The sequence below is a fragment of the Megascapheus bottae genome, chromosome 9, assembly GCF_031878675.1.
Source record: "Megascapheus bottae isolate mThoBot1 chromosome 9, mThoBot2.hap1, whole genome shotgun sequence".
NCBI lineage: Eukaryota > Metazoa > Chordata > Mammalia > Rodentia > Geomyidae > Megascapheus > Megascapheus bottae.
In genome coordinates this window covers 44613094-44633550 of record NC_143517.1, presented here as the reverse complement: position 1 = coordinate 44633550, position 20457 = coordinate 44613094, and the positions used below count along the sequence as shown (strand labels likewise).

Genomic DNA, 20457 nt, shown 5'->3' with positions numbered 1-20457 from the left:
CTGACTCAAACCTAAAATACGTATTATAAAAACATAACAATATCATTTCCTGCCATAGCAGATGACTAACCTAAACAAATACAAATAATACGGCATTTCATTTCTGATCGACTGTTTTTCTAGTATTTAAAGAGAAAGCAGAATGCTAAAGTATTGAAGTTACTTCTCAAATTCATCCAATAAACACACATGTACGAGGATAGTGAACCCTGAGCCTCCAAAAATTACTTTCATGCAAAGATCACTTAAGTATAGGCTATTATAAAAGAACAAAAAGTGAATGAAAGTGTTTGCATTTTCCTCCTTACCTCCCACTCTCTGGCTGCTGCTTGACTAGTAGCATCTTCATTTGTTTCAGACTCCTCCATCTTTTTAACTACAATGAATCCAGGTTCTCTGGTATACTCGCCAGTATCTTCAGCATAGATTTCTGGACTCCACTGAATGAAGAAGGCATATAAGTGGTCTGTCCTGTTAGAACAAAGGATTATTAATAGACCTAGTATTTGTGGCACCAGATAGAAGTATACAGCTACAGTAGTAAAATATCTTGAGAAATCTAGACTTTTAAAACATAAATAAAATAGACATGCTTTATATAAAAAAAGATAAAAGCTAGCCAGGCATGGTGGCTCATACCTTCAATCCTAGCTATGCAGGAAGCTGAGATCTGAGACTCAAGGTTCAAAGCCAGCCTGGCACTAAAGTCCATGATACTCTTATCTCCAATTAACAACCAGAAAATCAGAAATGATGTCGTGGCTAAAGGGGCAGCCTTGAGCTGAACAGCTCAGGGACAGCACCCAGGCCCAGAGTTCAAGCCCCACAACCATGAATGACCACCACGACCACCACCACCAACAACAGGTATTAATGTAAAAATGTATTTGGGCTACATTCTGTCGGGTTGTTTAAAATTCTTCTTTTTCTTTAACATGAACAAGTGATGGGAAAACAAATTAGGCCCACGACTTTGGCTTTATTCACATCATGACCTAGTAATTAAAATATAGTAAGCAACTAGTACTTTGCTATTTTAAAACTTGAACATTGCACAGATTTTGTTCCAAAATGAGAGAAATTTAATGTCCTTAATTTATTACTGATATCAGAAAAACAAATTGAACTCTTGATTTAGGAACAGATTAACTTTTTTTCATATATTTTTTATTGTAATTAAAAGAAGGGTTACATTATATTTGCCAGCTAGGAGGTGCATTAATTCACATACATTGATACCCTTCAGATTAATTTTTATAATCCCATCTTCTTTATCCACACTTTGTTAACAGAACACAATCATTGTTGCCTCTGATAAGCATATTTAAAAGTAAACATTTAAAATTTTTATGTTTTATTGGCTTCAATTAGTATGAATAATTGAAAACTGATTATCAAACCCTCATCTAACAAGACAAGAGTAATGGTACTAAAATGATATAGCCAAACCAATGACTTGAAAAACTGTTACTTATGGCAGTTAACATATTGAGGAGTGTTAATATCAAATTTTTTCTTTCAGATAATTTGTCACTATCAACAGCCATTTCTACAAGTTGTGTATATATATGGTGAAGTACAGAATCCTAAAATTATTTTTAAATAAATATTAGCCAAGGTTCAAGTACAACTTTGAAATGAAAAGTCCCATGTAAATAAATAAAACTAAGTTTGGTATTAGATCTGACTAAATATTGTTATTTTTCATTATAGTCACACTTCACAATCACTGGCAAATCTGATTATCCTTTTCAAATGTTCATGAATTAAGCAAATTATACCCTATCCTGTTAAAAACATTTTGTTGAAGATACACATATTGTATTATGTATTTGGTAGAGGGAGAAGGATTTTGTCATAGTGTCTTTGAAAGTAGTACTAAAAGTTAACATATAATGGATTTTCAAGAAGTACATAAACACAGGGTAATCTAAGGAATCAATTTTTACACTCTCAGCTTTTATGTTGTTATTGTTTGCTCATAATAATCTGTGTAAGGCCAAAGTATCTTGTAAGATTAATGGATCAATTATCTTTCTGTGAAATGCCTTTTCTACTTTGCAAAGTAAGGTAGGCCTTCACGTATAAACAGTTCTAGTTTGTCCAAGATTTGGCACTGAAGTAACAGATAAAAAAAAAAGTTAAAAATTAGAGAAGGCTTCAGATCTGGGAGCTGAATCTGCCTGAGCTTTTCTGTTTTTTGAGCCATGGCTCTACTTCTGGCTTGGTGGTTTGGAGTCTCTCTGCTGGAGCTGGCTTAAACTGTGCTCCAGTGATGTCAACCTCTTTCTAGAAGCCACCAGCATCTGCTTAACAATGTATCTTTTCCTACATCAGTTTTTTTTTTGTTTCCTTCATCTACATTTTTATTTTTGGCAATGAACTATAAAGATGAAATTTAAAATGAGGTAAATTAAATACATAAAATAGGGCTTAATTCTGGTTTTGCTTCAGATAACATAGATCACCTTTTAAAACTGGGTGATAAATGTTTTCAAATAAGATTTAACATTAGTATTTACGTATTTATTAATTTATGACATAGAGTCCAACCATGCAGATCAGGCTGGCCTTAAACTCAACATCTTCCTGACAACATCTAGAGTACTGGAATTACAGACACATGCTACTGTGTGTGTATAATTAGAAGTTGTGTACTTTAAAGGATTTTACCACTAGTATTATGATACACAAAAAAATTCAATTTAAGAATCATAATTATAACGTCAAGAATTTTAAAAGCTTTCTTTTACCTTTCTTGTGGCACTGCAAACCAATATTCATGTTTTTTATCTCTCTGTGCATATTGTTGCATAGTAGCACTTGCATGAGATACAAAGGTTTTTCTCATTGGCTTTCCAACTCTGAGACATAAGAATTTATGTGATCGATGCCTTCTCTTTTCTTTTAAAAGGAAAGAGCCTAGAAATGAGATAAAGTATTTATTCAATCTTCATATATCATGCTTAAAAATTTTACTTTTATTGTAAAATTGTAAACATAGAATAAAAACTCATTTTACTATCACTCAGTATAGAGATTAGGGTACATTGCATTTTTTTCATGAAAGGTAAAGTAATAGAAACAGTAAGATTAAACAAAAAGAATCAAGTTAATGATCTGAAAACATACCCAGAGACAGCAGAAAACCATGAAAAAGCAGCAGAAACATTTAAACATGTTGACAACAGCTATGTTTATATCTATATATATGCATATACCATTCTCTCAGTTTTTAATGATATCAAAAAACTTACCAAACTTTATTCATTTTCATATAGCTATAAACAAAATTTAATAAGGTTTATAAATATATGAATATATACATATATAATGATAGTGTGATGAACTGTGTTTTTCAATAGTTAATTTGGTTTGAATTATCTCTAGCTCTTTCAACAAGATAATCTGACAATTTTAGAAACTGACAATATGGTTGAATTGAGGGATCTGGACATTAGCTTGCTAGGACAGCACACTGGAGGAAATTGTACTTAGAGAGATGTGGGAATAGCCATGGTTTTGTTTTGTTTTTTCCCTGAATTACCTAGTCCTATTCTTTCCACAGCTTCAAATCCACAGTTTTATATTTGTAACACAGCTGTACTATATTATAAAGATCTGAAAATTTATTATTTTCCTATACAAAGTATAGGGAGTATTATACAGAGTATACACAGTATTAAGTTACTTAAAATTACTCACTCAGTCCTAATATTACTTCTATTAAAAAAAAAAAAGTAAAAACAAACCGGGTGTGGTGGATCATACCTTAATCCTAGCTACTCAGGAGGCTGAGATCTGAAAATCAAGTCAGCCCCAGCACAAAAGTCTGTGAGATTCTTACCGCCAATTAAGCACCAGAAAACTGGAAGTGGCACTGTGGCTCCAGGGGTAGGGCAGTAACCTTGAACTGAAGAGCTCAGGGACCCTGCCCAGACCCAGAGTTCAAGCCGCACGACCAACAACAACAACAAAAATAACAAAACAAAAGTCATCTCTAACCTAAAAACTGATTTTTCTCCTCCAGACCCAGAGTTCAAGACACACGACCAACAACAACAAAAAAAATAACAAAACAAAAGTCATCTCTAACCTAAAAACTGATTTTTCTCCTCTTAGTATTGTTAAAATAGTCTAGTATAAATGAATTATAAGCTCAAAAAATCTATTAAAACTAGTCTATCAGGTTATATATTTGAAGAAAATCGATTATTGTATCCTTTTTAAGTTTCCAAACAGTAAACAGCAGTTATCATATGCAAGGACACTCATAAAAGGAATTGCTAATAATAATACCTACATAATATGGTTGCATAAATTATGACTATTAAGAGCATATTTGACCAGGCACCGATGGCTCACACCTGGAATCCGAACTACTCAGAAGGCTGAGATCTGAGGATCAAGGTTCAAAGCCTGCCCAGGCACAAAAGGATCCGAGACTCTTATCTCCAATTAACCTCTAGAAAATGGGAAGGAAGGCTTGGCTCAAGGGTAGGGTGGTAGCCTTGAGCTAAATAGCTCAGGGACAGCTTCCAGGCTCATGACCCATGAAAAAAACAAAAGTAAACAAACAAACAAACAAAAAAAGCATATTTGGAAGTGAATAAGATATAAGAAAATCTTTATGAGCAATGTTAAGTGAACAAAGAAGGACAAAAGACTGTATATATGATACATTAAAAATACATCTGTACAGATGTATATAAAAATAAAAACATGTGTGAATATATACATATACATATATGTATGTGTACAAACATATATAGATAGACAGATATGGATACTTATATATATATAGCCTCAAAAATGTGTGAGCAAGACAAATAGATTAACAGTGATTATATCTAGGTGAAAAATTTCAGATAAATTTTATAAACCGTGTAGAAATTTCCTTTCTTAAATGTTCTTTAATAAATGTTCATTCATTCAAAATAATGAAAATATCACAATAGTTAATTGTGTATAAAGTTTGCTTACTGAAGATGTATCCTTTAAAACCTAATTAATATTATTCTGAGGTCTTCAGAATAGCTAAGCTAGATAATGCAAAGAAAATTTAGTATTTTATAAACAAACAAATCTTCATACACTGCAGTTAGTAATATAAACTAGTACAGCCACCATGGAAAATAAACTTAAAAAATTAAACTGAAGTTACAATGTGATCCAGCAATATCACTTCTGTGTATATAACTCAAAAACCTAAAAGTAGGAACCAAACAGATATGTGCACAACAATTTTCACAGCAGTAGTATATATAACAGCCAAAGTAAACCATTTAAAATTATCGCGTATCTTCTTAGTAGTAGATATTACTCAAGTGTTCAGCAATAAATGAGTTGACAAACAGAATGTGGTATACACATATAACAGAATATTACCTCCACCACTCTTAAAAAGGAGAAAAAACTTAACATATACTCTAACACAGATGAAGGCGGAAGGCATCATGTTAAGTAAATAGGCAAGACACACATACACAAAAGCCAATGGGATACTCCATTTATATGAAGTACCTAAAGTCAGAGTCAGGAAGTAAGGTGGTGGGCAATGACTGTAAGACAACATCATGCTATTGCTTTATTTCATGAATATTTTGGCCCAATAATTTTTTGACTTATTTAAAAATACATTTAATTTCTTCATTAAAAAAGGCACACATAAGCTGGGCACACTGGCTCACTCCTGTAATCCTAGCTACTCAGGAGGCTGAAATCTTGAGGATCAAGGTTCAAAGCCAGCCGGGCACACAAAGACCTAAGACTCTTATCTCCAATTAACCTCTAGAAAACGTGAAATGGGGCTCAAGGGTAGGGTGATAGCCTTCAGCTGAAGAGCTCAGGGATAGCGGCCAGGCCAAGTTCAAGCCCCATGACCCATAAAAAAAAAAAAAAAAAGGCATACATACAACTAAGAAACAAACTGAGCAGTCACACAGACTACAAATCAAAGAGCAAAACGAGGTCTCAATCAGAAAGAATGATATTGTACCATTCATAAAGAAATGGAAAGATTTGGAAAAATTATAGTAAGTGAAGCCAGAACCCAAAAAACATAGGTTGCATAGTTTCCCTCATTTGTGGTAGTTAGAATGTACCTGTAGATATACAAGTAAACACTCTGGGGGTGGGGGACAAAAGAAGCAAACAAACAATCAATGTGACAAGATAAATTATACTCAGTTCTCTATAGGCATTAATACACAGTGAGACCAAACCAGGATAGTCTTAGGAGAGGATCACAAGTGTGTAATATTTATGTGCATCTGATCATAAAATAATATTTATTGAAATAAACTCCAGGAAATGGAAACAAGAGGTTTTTTTTTCCTGTTTTTGTTTTCTTTTGACTTGTTTGTTCATTTATCTTTGGTGGGGTAAAGGGAGGCACAGAGATGGGGGACAGACTGAACAAATGCAGTAGTGATATTCACTAAACACTATGTTGAAAATAAACTATATAACTTGTAGGTGGAGATGGGAGGGGAAAACTGGGAGAAAGTGAGGAAAAGGATGACACTGTTCAAAAAGAAAAGTGGTTTATCACCTTTGCAATAAAAATAAAAAATGCATAGAAAAAAGGAAAAAAAGGAAAGGGTAATATGTGCATTGGATTAATAGCCAAAAGAATGAAACAAGCCTGCTCAGGAGGCTTGAGATTTGAAGATGGAGGTTCAAAGCCAGTCCCGGCACTGAAGTCCATGAGACTTTTGTCTCCAATAATCCACCAGGAAACAGGATTTGCTGCTATAGCTCAGGGTGTAGGGTGGTAGCCTTGAGCTGAAAAATTCAAAGACAGTGCCCAGGCCTAGAGTTCAAGCTCTACAACTGACAAAAAACAAAACAAAAATAAAAAATATTTGCTTTACTTACCAGAGCTATGCTCCCCCCCCTTTTTTTTCTTTTGCCAGTCCTGGGGCTTGAACTTAAGAGCTTGAGCACTGTTCTTGGGATTTCTCAAGGATAGCACTCTACCTCTTGAGACACAGCACCACTTCTGTTTTTCTGTGTATGTGGTACTGAGGAATCTAACTCAGGGCTTTGTGAATGCTGGGCAGGTGCTCTATCACTAGACCATGTTCCTTTTTTTTTTTTTTTTAATTCTTTTTTACATTTCTGGGGCTTGAACTCTGAGCCTAGGCACTGACCCTGAGTTGCATTTTTTTCTCCTTTTAACTTTTAACACATTGTATTTGTCTCATTAGTTTTTTTTTATTTGACCTTTTAATTTTTTATTAAAAGATTTTATTAACACTGATTTTTACATCATATTTCAAATGTCATGTTTAACAAATATTTAAGACAGGAATCTCTATATTCAATCTCTGGCACATAGAACATAATTAGAATTAAATTGAGACTGTCATAGAAACGTATTGATCTATATAACATTATGTCTATAGAGTATATATCCCATCATGGATTTTTTAGGTCTATGTAATTGACCCTGAGTTTTTTAGCTCAAGGCTAGTGCTCTACCACTCAAGCCCAGCTTTACTTTTAGCTCCTTTTATAGGTTAATGGAGACAAGAGTCTCAGAATCTCCCGCCCTGGCTGACTGTGGACAAATGATCCTCAGATCTCAGCCTCCTGAGTAGCTAGGATTAGAGGAGTAATCCATTGTTGCCTGGCTGCGACAGCCTATTTAATCCATAGTTCAGCAGAAGCACAGTGTACTAAAAATAACACAATTACTAGTGTGCTAGCCTTGAGCAGCAGGAGTTCGGGGACAGCTCCTAGGCTGAGTTCAAACCTCAAGAGTGTCAAAAATAAACTAAAAGATAAAGTACAATTTTTATTTTTATATTGAGTTGTAGTGGGGTTTTTTTTAGTCGGCTATGAGGCTTGAACTCAGGAACTGTGTATACTCTTTCTGAGCCTTTCTTTGTGCTCAAAGACAGAGCTCTGCCACTTAAGCCACACTGCTACTTCTGTAGTTAGTTGGAGGTAAGAGTCATGAGGAAGGACTTTTCTGCGCAGGCTAGTAAATAGCCCACACATCACAGTACTGCCAGAATCACATCAATTAAGGCTGGCCAAGGTTCAGCAGCTTTTGCATGTCAGGGAAGGAGACAAATACCACCGAATGGACTCCTTAACACTTACCATCTACATGTCCATCAGCGGACGCAATTTTATGCTTAACTTCTTTTTGTGACACCTGTTGAATATTTTCCCTTTGCTGTTTGGTTTGTTGCATACTATGACTTTTCCAGAGTTTTCGTAACTCTTCCACCTCTGTCTCTGAGTCCTGTTTTTGTTCTTTTCCTTGTTTGCCTTTGCTGACAGTTTGCTTTTGTGTGGCTTCTCCACAAGTTACATTTTCTTTTCCATTCTCTTTGTGGTGTAATGAATTCTCAGTATGGAAAGATTCCTGGCCTGCATCATCTTGTCTACTTGTGCTTTGTTCTTTAGGATGTGATGCTTCTTGAAGGTTATCTGTAACCTCATCTTTAGTGGCCATTTCAAGATTACTCACATCAGTATCATGACATAAAGCCCCAACTTCATGTGTAGAATGTCCAATGATGGATTTTAAGTGGCCAGGTGTACTAGGAGACACTGATTTGGCTGTCAAGCATTCTCCTTCAGGGTGACTGACAGTTTGCACAGACTCTGAAGATGCACCAGAAGATTTGTCTTGTCGCAGATCATCTGAAGAGATCAGCTCCTCTCGTATAGGAGAGAGTTCTGATTCTGTGAACACATCTTCAGAAAGAGACTCCTCAGTGCTCCTGGGAGCAGTACTGGCACTATCATTACCTGCATCACGGACTCTTGAGTCTATTTCCTCAGTATCCATTCCTGATATTTTCTTTGTATGGCAGAAATCCCTTTCTGATAACTGATCAATTTCTCTGTCATCAAACAAAATAAAAAATTATTAGACTTTAAATATTCGATTTTACTTTTCATAAACAGATTACTAAATATCACTAAAGTGACTTTTTAGGAAGAAAAAGTATACATCTTAACAGAATATAAAAATTTATTTGTGAATAAAAATTTAACTTAATCATAAGTCAGTGAGGTAAGATTTAGGAAACAAATGTAAAGTTTCCATGTAGGTAATTTTGTACGACTTTAATCTAAAATTTATTCACTTATGAAACAGAAAAAAATAAACAGAGAAATTTACAATTAAGTTTTAATTTGCCGGGAGCATGGCCTAGTTGTAGAGTCTTGCCTAGCATGCACAAAGTCCTGGGTTTGATTCCACCGTACCACATACACAGAAAAAAAACTGGAAGTGGAGCTGTTGCTCAAATGGCAGAGACCTAGCCTTGAGAAAGCCCAAAGTCAGTGCCCAGGCCCTGAGTTCAAGTTCCAGAACAGGCAAAAGAGAAACAACAAAGTTTCAGTCTCTAAGAATATAATGATTTAGGGGCTGTGAGTATGGCCTAGTGGTAGAGTGCTTGCCTAGCAAGCATGAAGCCCTGGGTTCAATTCTTGGGTACCACATACACAGAAAAAGCTGGAAGTAGTACTGTAGTAGTTCAAGCCCTGAGTTTAAGCCCCAGGGCTGACCAAAAAAAAAAAAAAAAAAGAATATAATGATTTATTTTATGAACATGGACCATGCTTACTTATATTCAAATAGAAATTAAACAAAAATATGTGATTCTAATTCAAGGTCTAAAACCAACCTGAATGGAACACAGACAAAATACTTTATAGGAACTCTTCAGGCCAACAGGAACTCTTGGCGAACTCAGGGTCTGGGCATTATCCCAGAGGTATTTCTTTTTGCCAGTCCTGGGCTTGAGCTCAGGGCCTGAGCACTGTCCTTGGACTTTCTCAAGGCTAGAGCTCTACCACTTGAGCCTCAGCACCATTTCCAGCTTTTTTTTTTCTATGTATGTGGTACCGAGGAATTGAACCCTCTTTGTGCATGCTAGGCAAGCACTCTACCACTAGGCCAAACTCCCGGCCTGTTTTTTTGTTTCTGATCAAGGCTAGCACTCTACCACTTTGAGCCACAGCTCCACTCTCAGATTTTAGGCAATGAAATGGAGATAGAGTCTCACTGACTTTCCTGTTCAGCCTGACTTCAAATTGCAACCCTCAGATATTCAGATGTTAGCCTTCTGAGTACTTAGGATTACAGGCATGAGCAACCAGGGACCCGCTTAATATGCACTCTTAACAGTTTGAACAGAACTTGTTTAGGTAAAGCATTTAAATGCCAGATAATGAATGGTTCATAGCTTAATCCTGATTTCAGTCATTCAGGACATTTATTTAGGTACACAATATATAAAAGTGACAGTTCATAAATTCTGGAAAGAACTTAATTATCACTGCTAATAATTTAGAATGATGGTTTTAAAGTATTTTGTCAAAATAGAAATTGTATAAATTCAGTGGAAAAATAGTATTTATACATATAGTTGAATAATATAAAAACAAGATGCAAAGTTAAAAGTCAATTTTTGTTGCTTGACTTTCTTACATTTTTCAAGTTTTCTGTAACAGGAAAGCATACATTTTGTAAGGAGGAAGTAAAAAATTGATATATTTTAAGTATCAATTAATTGGAGGCCAGTTCCTATCTCTGCTACTTTTCTGCTGGATTTATTTTAGAAAAAAAAAACAAGCATCTTTGTTATTTCATATACAATAGTGTCACCTACTGGTGATTAACTTAAACTACATCCACAATTCTTGGATCTATGCAATATTTTGAGAAATTTTATTGTATAATGGAATTTTAAGATCCTTCTGTAAGAGATAAAAACCAAACGGGAAATATATTAAAAGTGCTATATATGTTAAAGCTAATATGCTCAAAGGTTAAACATTTACGTCAATGATGCTGTTCATTGAAATCAACTTTCTTAGTATGAGAAAGCCAAGTCTTTAACTTCCCTTTCACCGCACATGACATTACTTGAAAAACCATCTACTTTATCTGATTTAGTACAAAAATTTTCATTTAATATATAAGGCAAGATTAAGGACTTCTGGAGGAACAGAACATATATTTAAATAAAATGTATAACCTATCGAGATGAGATCCTAAACAATAAACTAGAGATCTGAAAGGGAAAAAAACACTATATCATGCTTATGGAAGTTTGTGGTAGTTCACAACATGAGAATCTCCAATATCATAACAAATGGTACAGTAAGGCAACTCAAGTTTACCAGTGACTCACTACATGCTCATATATAACCATCCTCCCTGTCCTTGATCTTTCATTTTTAAACCTGTGTCTCATGCATCTACCTACTCTCAATAATCTTCCTCTAAAACTGAGTTTGAATGAAAACCAAAAAATAGAATGATGTAGGATAATGAGTGTTTCTAGGAATTACCTGTTTTTCTAAGATTTACCAAACGGAGGTTTTATTTTAACAATAATCTAGCAACAGCTCATGTAATACTGTACTTTTTTGTTAATTACTTAGCTCAAGGGCTAATTTTCAAACAACCAGTCCCATCCCTGTGAGTTAACACAGTGCACTTTCAGTCTCATTTAAAGTTAACCCAGTTTCTAACTACTACCGAAGTCATTAACGGAAAGCAAGGAACATTCTTCTTCTTTTTTTTCTAGTTCTCTTCCACCACAACATACTCTTTTTCCCCATTTATTTTTTCATTCTGTTTTCTCCATTTACTTTCCATTCTGTTTCTCTCTGGCCACAATTAACTGGTCAAGCACAAAACTTTCAAAGAATGTACCTAACCTGTAGTATTACATAAATCCTCATAATGCAAGGCTAGCTCTTATTAGTGCAACTTATATACTTTTCTGGGGAAGAAGATGAATGCAAACACATAAATCACCAAATGAACAATACTCTTTTATGACAATGGCCAGGCCTTGTAGCATCTACTACATCTCACAACATCTACTATATCTCATAACTCTTCAGGCCTTTTGTGGAAAATCTGAAAACTATCTCCGAAAAATTATCTAAATAATACAGGTCCTGAAATGAAAAATAGCTATACTAAAACTAGTTATAAGGATTAGGATAGGGTCGACTATGTACATAGAAAATAACTGCAAATGAATATAAATGTTCTTACATGGGTAAAGATTCCTTTATTTTGCTATCCAAAATTTCTTTGTACATTGCAGCTGACATTACTTCTTCCATTGGACACATGATGCCATACTCCTCACAGCCATTCTCTTGAACCAAAGGGTCACTTTTATGTGGATCAAACATTATATTGTTTGGTGTAACTAAAAGCACACCACTGACTGTGCCCTAAAATTAGAAAAGAAAATAACATTTAATATTCAAATTTCAATTTCAAAAAGGATTCCAACTAATTTTACTACCTTTCTTAGGCAATCTAACTTAGTATACAGTATTTTTTAAAGCCATGTCATTCTAATGAAAATAATTTTTTTTTTTGCAAATCCTGGGCTTGAGCTCAGGGCCTAAACACTGTCCTTGGGCTTTCTCAAGGCTACAGCTCCACCACTTGAGACTTAGCACCATTTCTGACTTTTTTTCCTATGTATGTGGTACCAAGGAATAGAACCCGGGTCTTCGTGCATACTAGGCAAGCACTCTACCACTAGACCAAACTCCCAGCCCTAATGAAAATATTTTTAATAAAATGTGCTCTTCCAGTAAATTATCTTCTTTAGCAAAGAAAGGATATGATAATACACCACTAAAAACAATCATGGGCACTGGTGGCTCATGTCTATAATCACAGACAAAGACAACTTTATCAGAAAAGTCCAAGAGAATCTATCTCCAAAATAGTTTGGGTTGGAAGTTTGGTTCAAGTGTAGAACACCAGCTGAGCAAGTGTGAGGCCTTGAGTTTAAACTCAAGCAAAGTAACAACAAGGAAAATCCAATCATGATCACATTAAAAGTTGCAAACTCAGTATATTATATTGGAAGAAACCTAGAGTGAAGCAGGAATGCAAAGTCCTGTGTAGCATGAGCCCATATTTTACCTGAATATGCAGGTATCTTCCTGTGTTTTTTTCCTGACTACAAGTAGCAAATACAATTTTACATATACAATGCAGAATCTATTAACTCAAACTCAGAAGAGGAAAAATTGGTAGGAAAAGTGATTAACTTAATTATTATAACCATTGTAAAAGACATATAATACTGTCAAAAGTAAGAGAGTTACATAGTAAGCAAAGAAAGGGAAACTAAGAGATCAAGTTTGGACATAAAGATGAAAATGACAATGACTAAGATGAAAAATATTCTAGATAAAACTGACAAGAGTATATACATGGTAGGAAAGACATCCGTGAATTTTAAGACTGGAATATCCAAAATGGGAAGAGTATCAAGAAGTATCAAGAAACTGTTGTTAAGCAGCCAAAAATAAGCACTGAGTCCTCAAAGGTAGAAGGGATTAGAGAAAAAAGTATTTTAAGCAACATAGCCAAATGTTTCCAAATCTGATGAAAGAGATAAACTCATACATCTAAGATGCTGAACAAACCCAAACACACACAAGTCACTTTCCTCAAAAGAAGGCAAGTAAATGCTACTATTTGTTTAATGAAAAACCATTTGGGGCAATTATCAATCTCTAGTTTGCTTGTTCTTATCCCTATGGAAGCTATATATGTTTTCTTCTTCAATGCTATTAGGACTTTTTTTAAAAGCAAAGTAATGTGGATGTGAGTTTTCCCAGTATTTCTGCCCCCCTCCCTCCCTCCCTCCAAATCATGGCACGATCACAGTAAAATTGTTCAAAGTTAGTGAAAAATAGAACATGAAATGAAAGAAATATGCTTTTACAAAGCACCCAAAAAATAAAACCCTACAAACGGGTTTGTCTTTAGAACAATAGTAAAACAGTAGTCTTTATAAAAAGTTCTGAAATGAAAAAGAAAACATTGTTACCTGCAAACTGTGTATTACATTAATTTTCAAAATAAAATAAAATGGCTGGGGACTGGTGGTTCACTCATGTAATCCTAGCTATTTTGGAGGCTGAGATGTGAGGATTGCAGTTCAGAGCCAGCCCAGGCAGGAAAGTCAATGGGACTTTTACCTTCAATTAGCCACCAGAAAACTAGAAGTGGCACTGTGGCTCAAGTAGCACAATCTTGAGCTGGAGAGCTCAGGGACAGCAACTAGCCTCAAGAGTTCAAGTCCCACACTGACCAAAAATAAAAAAGTAAGCTGGGAGTTTGGCCTAGTGGTAGTGTGTGCCAAGCATACACGAAGACCCGGGTTCGATTCCTTGGTACCACATACCTAGAAAAAAGCCAGAAGTGGTGCTGAGGCTCAAGTGGTAGAACTCTAACCTTGAGAAAGTCCAAGGACAGTGCTCAGGCCCTGAGCTCAAGCCCAGGACTGGCAAAATAAAGAAATGAAGGAAGGAAGAAAGGAAGAAAGGAAGAAAGAAAGAAGGAAGGAAGGAAGGAAGGAAGGAAGCAAAGGAAAGGGGGGAAAATAACATGATTGGGAAGGGGTGGGAGGAAGGAAATGGAGAAAAAACATGAGAATGGGTATCAGTGTGTGAGAAGTAATGCACCTACTATCTGGTGAATATAACTAACCACTCTACGATAAAAACAAAAAAAAGAAAATGGCGAAGAAGTTATATAAAAATACTTGTTTATGGAAAAATGTCCCTCATATGTCTTTAGGCAATTTCTAATTACAACAATGAAGACACTGCTACACAAGTATTAGAATGACAAAAATCTAAATCATTGCAACAAGATGCGCAATAAGAACAATGCCCACTACTCAGGACACAAAAGAGTATGAGCTTTCAGATGAGTCTAGCATAATTGGAACTTATCACTGGCAGTCATGCTCCTTAGTGTTAATTTAAACAAGGTGAAAACTAACATGTACAGAAAAATGTTTAGAGATTCATTAAGTAACAAAACTTAGAAATGACAAATATGTCTTTAATAGTACAAGTAGATAAATTATAGTAACATCCACACAGTGGATTCCACACAGAGGACTACCATTCAGCAATTAAAGAGAAATGAGGTATTAAGTCATTTAAGACACAAAGCATTTTTGGGGCCGGGAGTTTGGCCTAGTGGTTAAAGTGCTTGCTTAGCATGCATGAAGACCCGGGTTCGATTCCTCGGTACCACATACATAGATAAATGCCAGAAGTGGTGCTGAGGCTCAAGGGGTAGAGCTCTAGCCTTGAGAAAGTCCAAGGACAGTGCTCAGGCCCTGAGCTCAAGCCCAGGACTGGCAAAAAAAAAAAAAGACACAAAGCATTCTTAAACTCAGCATATGTTGCTAAGTGAAAGAAGCCTATCAGAAATCATACAAACTATTGGTTTTCAACTAGAGTATCCACGGGAAAACGCAGTTATATAGTAGACAGATCATTAGTTACCACAGATTCAGAAAGATAAAAAGCTAGCTCAGAGGTTTGTAAAGCAATGAAATAAATGATTCTTCACAATATTGGTGGATACTATATTAAGTTTTGTTGAAGCCTGCAGAATGTATGAGCTGAAATTAAAATTGTGCACTACAGATGTCTATGTCTGAATACTGGCTCATTAATTATAACAAAAGTAGTATACCCATTGGGAAAACTGGTGAGAAGTGAGAGGTATGTGTGAATGCTACTTTCTATTAAACTCTTCATCCATGTAAACTGTTCTATAAAAAATATTAACTGAGGATGAGAGACATAGAGGGAAACAAGATTCAAAAGTTAATCGATTATAAATTGGATGCTGGTAGCTCATAGCTGTAACACTAACAACTGAGGAGACTGATCTGAAAATCATGGTTCAAAGCCAATGGGGCAGGAAAGTCCATGAGATCCTATCCCCAATAAGCAACAAAAAAGCTGTGATTCAAATGTTAAGAGTGCTAGCCCTGAGCAAGAAAAGCTCAGGGACATCACCCAGTCCTAAGTTCAAGTCCTAAATTCAAGCCCTAAGATTGGGACACAAAAAAATATTACCTAGTAACTTTTTTTTTTCTTTTTTGCTAGTCCTGGGCCTTGAACTCTGGGCCTTGGCATTATCCCTAAGCTCCTTCTGTTAAAGGCTAGCACTCTATCATGTGAGCTACAGAACCACTTCTGGCTTTTTCTGTGATTAACTGAAGTCTCCCAAGGACTTTCCTGCTCAAGCTGGCTTTGAACCGTGATCCTCAGATCTCAGCCTCTTTAGTAGGTAGGATTACAGATGTGAGTTACAGGCACCTAGCTCTATTACCTTTTTTTTTTTTTTTCAGTCCGTTGAAGGGATTGACTCAGGGTCTGGGTGCTGTCCCTGAGCTTCTTTGTGCTCAAGGCTAGAGATCTACCACCTGAGCCACAAAATCACTTTCCTAAATAGTTAATTGGAGATAATAGTCTTGATCCACTGTTTCTGCCCTGGCTTCAAACCATGATTCTCAGATCTTAAGACTCCTGAGTAGCTAGGATTATAGGTGGGAGCCACTGGTGCCTGGCTCCAGCTCTATTATTAATAAACAGTATTTACGACAATATAATTACCCAAAAGAAGAAAATCGCTTTTTTAAGACATTCAGAAGCTGGGCAATGGTGGCTCACACCTGTAATCCTAGCAACTCAGGAGGCTGAGATGTGAGGATTATAGTGCAAAAGCCATTCTGGACACAAAAAGTCCCTGAGACTTTTATCTCCAATTAACCTCCAGTGGCACTGTGGCTCAAATGGTAGAGTGCTAGCCTTGAGCTGAAGAGTTCAAGGACAGTGCCCAGGCCCAGAGTTTAAGCTCCACGACCAAAAAAAAAAGACATTCAGCATGTATCACCTGTTGAACTGTGATGTAAAGTGAAAGAAATTCCTCAGGTAAAAGAAAAAAAATGACACCAGTTTGAAATCTGGATTCACACAGAGGAATGAAGAGCACAAAATATAATGAATTTGAAAATATAAAAAAAATTTACTTTAAAAATTATCTCAAATTAATGATTTAAATTTAAAAAGAACAATATATTTGTACGATAAATACTAGTTATCTCTTTAATGTGCTGCATTAATCAAATTTAGCAGCTGAAATGTAACCAGTAATGATTTTTCTTAATGTGCTTTCTGAAATATTCCAGAAACACTAAGTTAGCTATATCTTATTGCAATGAACTTAAGACTTTAACAACTATAGTGGAACACCAGATATTAAGCTATAAGCAAGGTCCATGCCAATAACTCAAATAGTTATTACTAATACTTTGTTAAAATATTTAAATGTAAATCCTGCAAAGCATGATTAGGAGTTTCCTCTCATGTTTCATATTTTATTCAGTACCTTGCCACTGGTGATATATTTGCAATTAATTTTTAGGAATTTCTCAGTAAATGCTTCTTCTTCTTCAGAAGTCGAAGATACTACTCTTGAAGGTCGAATCCCAGTAACAGTGGATGAGGGAGTTGCTTCTTTTGGAAAATCTACATCAGGATTCTTTAAAACAAAAACAAAACAGAAACATTTAAAAAGTTAAATAAAGCTAAGAAAGTAATAACATCACTAGAATCAAATAAATAGTTATCCTCATACGTCCTTTCTTACACATTGTGGAGATTAGCAAAAAAAAAAAAAAACAGGAAAAGAAAATCTATGTGAAAAGGTCAAAGGTCTGTGTTTTCATGATGAATAAGGATCTCAAATATGGTATAAACTTCATTTGCAGTTATTTTTGGTAGGGGGAAGTATATATGGATTACATACACTCACCTGCATAGTTTTCTAGAAAGCATTAACATCTATATCACTGTTATCTCCATCCTCTACACTCACTATAGATGCTTGGGCTACGGTGAATAATATCACTACTTTTAACAAGCCAAATATCTAACAAGTATTAAAGAGAGGAAAAAGGTAAAGAGCTTGTCTAGGTTTATAGATCTTTTCTCAGAATGTTAAATAGTTAAAATTACATATATATATAATGATAAAAAATATACTTATGGGTCGGGCGTTTAGCCTAGCATGCCTAGCATGCATGAAGACCCAGGTTCAATTCCTCAGTACCACATACCTAAAAAAGCCAGAAGTGGTGCTGTGGCTCAAATAGTAGAGCTCTAGCCTTGAGAAAGCCCAAGGATAGTATTCTGGCCCTGAGTGTAAGCCCCAGGACTGGCAAAAAAGTGTGTCTGTGTGCATACATATACATACATACATATATATATATATATATATGTCACACCTATCAAAACAATTTAAAAACAATTTGAAAATACAGTGATCAGAGTTTCCTTCTTAATATATAATATTATGTAACTCTGATAATACCACTTGAGCCTTGCCCCGAGCAGTTTTGCTTTATTCTTCAAATAGGGACTCCATTACTGTGGCCAGCCTAGACCTTGATTCTACTATTTACACATCAAAATCAAAGTTCCTAACACACATTGTCATTTTTTATTGGCTGAAATAAGTTTTCACGAACATTGTGCAAAGGTGGTCTTAAGCTGCAATATTCCAGATATAAACTACCCAAGTCACAAGGATTACATACATGAACCACTTCAACTGGTCACAGTTTTAATTTTAATAAACTTACTTGGGGGGCCTAGTGGTAAAGTGGTTGCCTAGTATGCACAAAGACCCTGGTTCGATTCCTTGGTGCCACATATACAGAGAAAACCAGAAGTGGTGCTGTGGCTTAAATGGCAGAGTACTAGCCTTGAGGAAAAAGCACAAGGACAGTGCTCAGGCCCTGAGTTCAAGTCCCAGGAATAGCAAAAAAAAAAATTTACTTGGAACAGGTGACTCACAACTGCAATCCAACCTACACAAGAGGCTGAGCACATCCGAGAATTGTGGTTGAAACCTAGCTGAGGTAGGAATCATCTCTTCAATTAACCAAGAAGGAAGCTAGCTCAAAGTAGATGTGTGTCTCGAGTGATAGTGCATGAGCCTTGAGTGAAAAAGCTTTGGTACAGCACTTAGGCCAGGAGAGCTCAAAAAAAGCAAGTAACACACACACACACACACACACACAAAGAAACAAAACTCAAAACCCAAACCAATATATTGAATTTATTTGTATTTGGTTATTTGAAATTTGATAGGGAAGGGGGGAAAACCAAGACGGGGTGGGGGGGGGAGGGTAATGGGTACCAAGACATGTGAAAGGGTATCAATGTATGTGAAGTAATGCACCTTCTATCTGGCAAATATCATGTAACCCTTTTATTAATTACAATAAAAAATATAAAAAAACAAACCATTTTGTACTATATTTTATACATACTAATTTATGTAAGTTATCATAGTAGTAATATTCTCCTCAACTTTGAAATAAAATTATGACACTTTCTAGTTTTCTAGTATAGTTTTTCAAATGTCCCTTACTAACTAGTAAGGGAAACTGCTTCCTTTTTTATCTCAAGGACAGAGATATATTGAAGAGAATCAAACTTACTTGAGCAGTTGTTTCTTGTTGTTTGCTTTTTGCCACTCTAGGGGATTGAACTCAGGGCTTGACACTGTCCCCGAGTTTCTTTTGCTCAAGGCTAGCACTTTACCATTTGAGCTACAGTGCCACTTCTGGCTTTTTCTGTATATATACTGAGGAATTGAACCCAGGGCTTCATGCAAGCTTGGCAAATACTCTACCACTAAACCACATTACAGACTGAGAGCAGATTTTTTTTTTATACTTCTTTTCATATAGCCTTCTAAAATATAGGGCTAATCTCTAGAGCCAGAAAAAACACACAGTAATTGTGGAAAGAAAGTCTGGTACAAGTTACTACTGAACAATTATACTAAATTTGTAATAAGAGTCAGGTGTTAGCTGGGTGTGGTGGCTCATGACTGTAATCCTAGCTACTCAGGAGGCTGTGATCTGAGGATCGTGGTTCACAGCCAGCCCAGGCACTAAACTGTGAAACCAGTAAAACTGGAAGTGGCCCTGTAGCTCAAGGGGTAGGGCAAAGCCTTGAGCTGAAGAGCACAGAGACAGCGCCCAGGCCCAGAATTTGAGTCCCACAACTGACAATAAAAGTCAGACATTAAGGGCATCAAATTGGAACTGAACACACATCTCCACGAACGAAAACAACACATTGTTGAATCACCAATGGGTCATCTAAGAGATCAGAACAGAAATCCAACAGTTTATGAAATTCAATAAAAAGGAGCACACAAAATACCAGCTCCTTTGGGACACGGCTCCTGGAAAAAGAGCAACAAACCAACCCTAATCCCACTAAAAGGAAGCAAATAATTAAAATCAAAGCAGAATTAAATGAATTGGAATCAAAAAAAACTATAGAAAGAATCAACAAAACAAGGAGTTGGTTCTTTGAAAGAATTAACAAAATTGACAAACCCTTAGCAAATCTTACCAAAAAAAGAAAGGAGCATACTGAAATAAACGAAATCACAGACGAAAATGGTAATATCACGATAGAAATTACCAAGATCCAGAGTATCATGAGGGAATACTTCTCAAACCTTTACACCAACAAATTTGAGAATCTAGAAGAAATGGACGAATTCCTAGCCAATATTAACATACTCACACTGAACCA

The 20457-nt window shown here is 35.7% G+C and overlaps 1 protein-coding gene across 5 annotated transcripts in view; it reads right to left on the bottom strand.

Moving 5' to 3' along the window:
• The window catches only part of Oxr1 (oxidation resistance 1), a 348769-nt gene that overhangs the window by 28932 nt on the left and 299380 nt on the right, over nucleotides 1–20457 (bottom strand). For all 5 annotated transcript variants that reach the window (XM_090339254.1, XM_090339256.1, XM_090339255.1 and 2 more), the window contains 5 exons: nucleotides 17225–17377; nucleotides 12044–12228; nucleotides 8113–8864; nucleotides 2754–2922; nucleotides 309–471 (listed from right to left, as the gene is read on the bottom strand). In XM_090339254.1, the coding sequence (XP_090195380.1) occupies nucleotides 309–471; nucleotides 2754–2922; nucleotides 8113–8864; nucleotides 12044–12228; nucleotides 17225–17377 (1422 nt within the window). The remainder of the gene's footprint in view (nucleotides 1–308; nucleotides 472–2753; nucleotides 2923–8112; nucleotides 8865–12043; nucleotides 12229–17224; nucleotides 17378–20457) is intronic.